The sequence below is a fragment of the Microtus ochrogaster genome, chromosome 8, assembly GCF_000317375.1.
Source record: "Microtus ochrogaster isolate Prairie Vole_2 chromosome 8, MicOch1.0, whole genome shotgun sequence".
Taxonomy (NCBI): domain Eukaryota; kingdom Metazoa; phylum Chordata; class Mammalia; order Rodentia; family Cricetidae; genus Microtus; species Microtus ochrogaster.
The window spans coordinates 86,760,120-86,762,962 of NC_022015.1; the positions used below are offsets into that span (position 1 = coordinate 86,760,120).

Consider the following 2,843-nt stretch of genomic DNA (forward strand, 5'->3'; position numbering starts at 1 on the left):
CTGCCTCCCGAGTGCTGGGATTAAAGGCGTGCGCCACCATCGCCCGGCCTGTAGAATATTTATATTCTGCCCTTTTCAATGCTTCAAGTTGGGGGCTGCTAATGTAGCTCAGTGAATAGAGCTTGTCTTTCGCGCACAGAACCTGGGTTCATTCCCCAACACTGTTTAAGCTTGGCACGGTAACACCCACCTGTAATTCCAGTACAAGGACATCCTTGGTGTACTGGGAAAGACCTGCCTAGGCTGCATGAAACTTTGTCAGAAAAAAAAAAAAAAGAAAGAAAAAAGAAAAATCAGTCAACCAAGCTCTGGGCTGTTTTTTGTTAAACCCTTCTTCTGTGTGATTAGCCAGGGTGGCATCTAGGGTAAGGGCTAGTAAGTCGATGCACCAATCTCTTCATGCCCCAGGCTCTACAGGGTGCAGGAAACATTCCAGAGTCAAGGTTAGGTGGAAAATAGGGGTTTGGGAAGGGTGGGGTCCTAGAGATGTAAACTCCCTGAGTTGAGCACTTATGGGCCAGGCAGTGACTGTTTCTTGGAACCTCAGTGATGGAAGGAAAATCAAAGATGTAGCCAACACTGCTAAACTAGGCACAGTTCCTGTGTTTCACGTGGTGGCGGTAGTGGAGGGAGCGAGGAGCGAGGAGAGTGGGAAGAGAAGTCAGATGTTCAGATGTTCCACCGTTAAATGTCACCAAGAATGAGTTGTGCTCACCGTCATCATGCTTGCACAGCTTTCTTTGAATTTGTGCTAGCAAATTACAGGTTCCACGGAGCACAGCACAGGACGCTTCTAGAATGACGGAGGGCCATTCTGCGTGTCTTTTCCCAGGCGGTTCTGTGTTTACAGAGCTTGGTTAACAAATGATGAAGATCTGCATGGATGCTCTGTGTGTCTATGGCTCCACAAACACCTGTCCCCATCACGCGTGTCCCCAGTGCACCACGACCCTTAGCTCTTCTGACACCTCAGGGATCTCGAAAACTATCCAAGCCCATTGCAGATGAGAACTAGTCAGAAGAGCTCCAGGATGGCCCATGTTGTGGGTGGTCTGCTGGCTGCTACACACAGCTCTCCTCCTTAGTGAACTGCAACATTTTACCTTCATTTGTAAGGTGGATGGGCTAAGTCAAAAGAGTTTGATGGCTCTCTCCAGTTACAGACTTTGTAACTCTGGGGTTGGGCTTGCTTAAAATTGAAACTAATAGTCATGTTATCCTCTTGGCTCGCTGTTTGGCTTCTAGCCCATGGAAGTATGGTCTCTGAGCTGGGGCCCGTGGGGTCTGTGTTTGAAGTGATCACAGACACTTACTATGAAGGCAGAAGGACACTAACACTCCTCCCTCTCTGCAGGTTCCATCTGCTTTGCAAACATGGGGATAGCGATGCTGGAGCCCGCCCTGCCCATCTGGATGATGGAGACCATGTGTTCCCGAAAGTGGCAGCTGGGTAAGGACTAGGGTGTGTCCTGTCTGTCTGTATACCTGCCCTGCAGAACCACCCACAGCAAGATGAGAGATCGCTACAGTTTGCCTCAAATGGGCTTTGGGGTCACTTTCAGCTCGTTTTTTTTTTATTTTATTTTTTTTTTTATTTTTAATCATCCTTGACAGATGTTTCAAGTGAAAAGGGGAAAGGAGATATTGAGGAGGGAGAGGAAACATCCACACTAATCTTATTACAGGACATTGCTAGAATTGTATTTCATTGTCATTATTAATCTCTTAGTGTCTGTTTTATAAACTACATTGTATCATGGGTACATATGCAGTGAGTTTGGTGTTCTCTCCAGCTTCAGGTATCTACTGAGGTCTTGGGATGTACTGTCCACAGATCCTAGTAGACTCTTACAGTTGCATTGCATGTCTTTGTTAGATTGGGATTTATTATTGACATTATCTGTGAATATTGTCCCAAGCTGAACTCTATATTGTACGATGATCAATTATCTTTTCTTCAATTCATTTTTCCTTTAGTTAGTTTCTCTTTTCTTGGTTTTCTGTGTAGCATTTATGAATGTGTTCCTTGAACTCTCTGGCAGAGAGGAATGAGCCTTTCAGTGTGGTTAGGTCTATGACCCAAGGAGAGTTTGCTGTGGTTTTGCTCATTCTGGATATCTGTCCTAGCTATCCACTCTAAACATGGTCCAGTCTGAGCCACATGGGGACTTTCCTTCCCACCATCTGGGCATCCTTTCTGACGCCCTTTCTTGTCCTTCTTCCCTAGACAGATGCTTGTACCCATGTGTATATATGTAAAGGCAAGAGGTCAATGCCACTTGAGAATAACTCACTGAACCTGGAGCTCATAAACCCAGCTAAACTGACTGAACAGCGAGCTCCAGGGAGCTTCTGTTTCCTCCTCCCTGGTGCTGAGATTACAACTATAGCCCACCATGCCCAGTTTTACTGTGGATCCTGGTGACTGAATTCAGGTCCTCTTGCGTCTGCATCCTATGGCTTGGTTCATGAACCCATCCCAGTGCTATGTATTTTCAAGCAATCTTTATTGAAGGGTGTCACAGTTCATTTTTGCCACCGATCATATAGCAGAATATTCATGCCTTTCCCTCTTTCCTTCATGGTTAAACAGATATCTGTAGGGCATCTTCCCCAAGTCAAACTGATGTAGTTTTTGCACCAACACAGGTACTTGAATCCAACAGGCAAGAATTGGAGGCTCTTTTCATAGATTTAATTTTAAGTGTGTGTATATATGTGGTGTGTGTGTGTTCAGGCGCACATGTGTGAGAGAAAGACAGACAGACAGACAGACAGACAGACAGACAGACAGACAGACACACACACACACACAGAGAGAGAGAGAGAGAGAGAGAGAGAGA

General features: G+C 45.7%; 1 protein-coding gene across 1 annotated transcript in view; it reads left to right on the forward strand.

Annotated features, from left to right (window-relative positions):
* The window catches only part of Slc18a2 (solute carrier family 18 member A2), a 34,870-nt gene that overhangs the window by 12,916 nt on the left and 19,111 nt on the right, over positions 1 to 2,843 (forward strand). Inside the window, exon 10 of the mRNA XM_005352557.3 lies at positions 1,355 to 1,450. Coding sequence (XP_005352614.1) covers positions 1,355 to 1,450 — 96 coding nt within the window. The remainder of the gene's footprint in view (positions 1 to 1,354; positions 1,451 to 2,843) is intronic.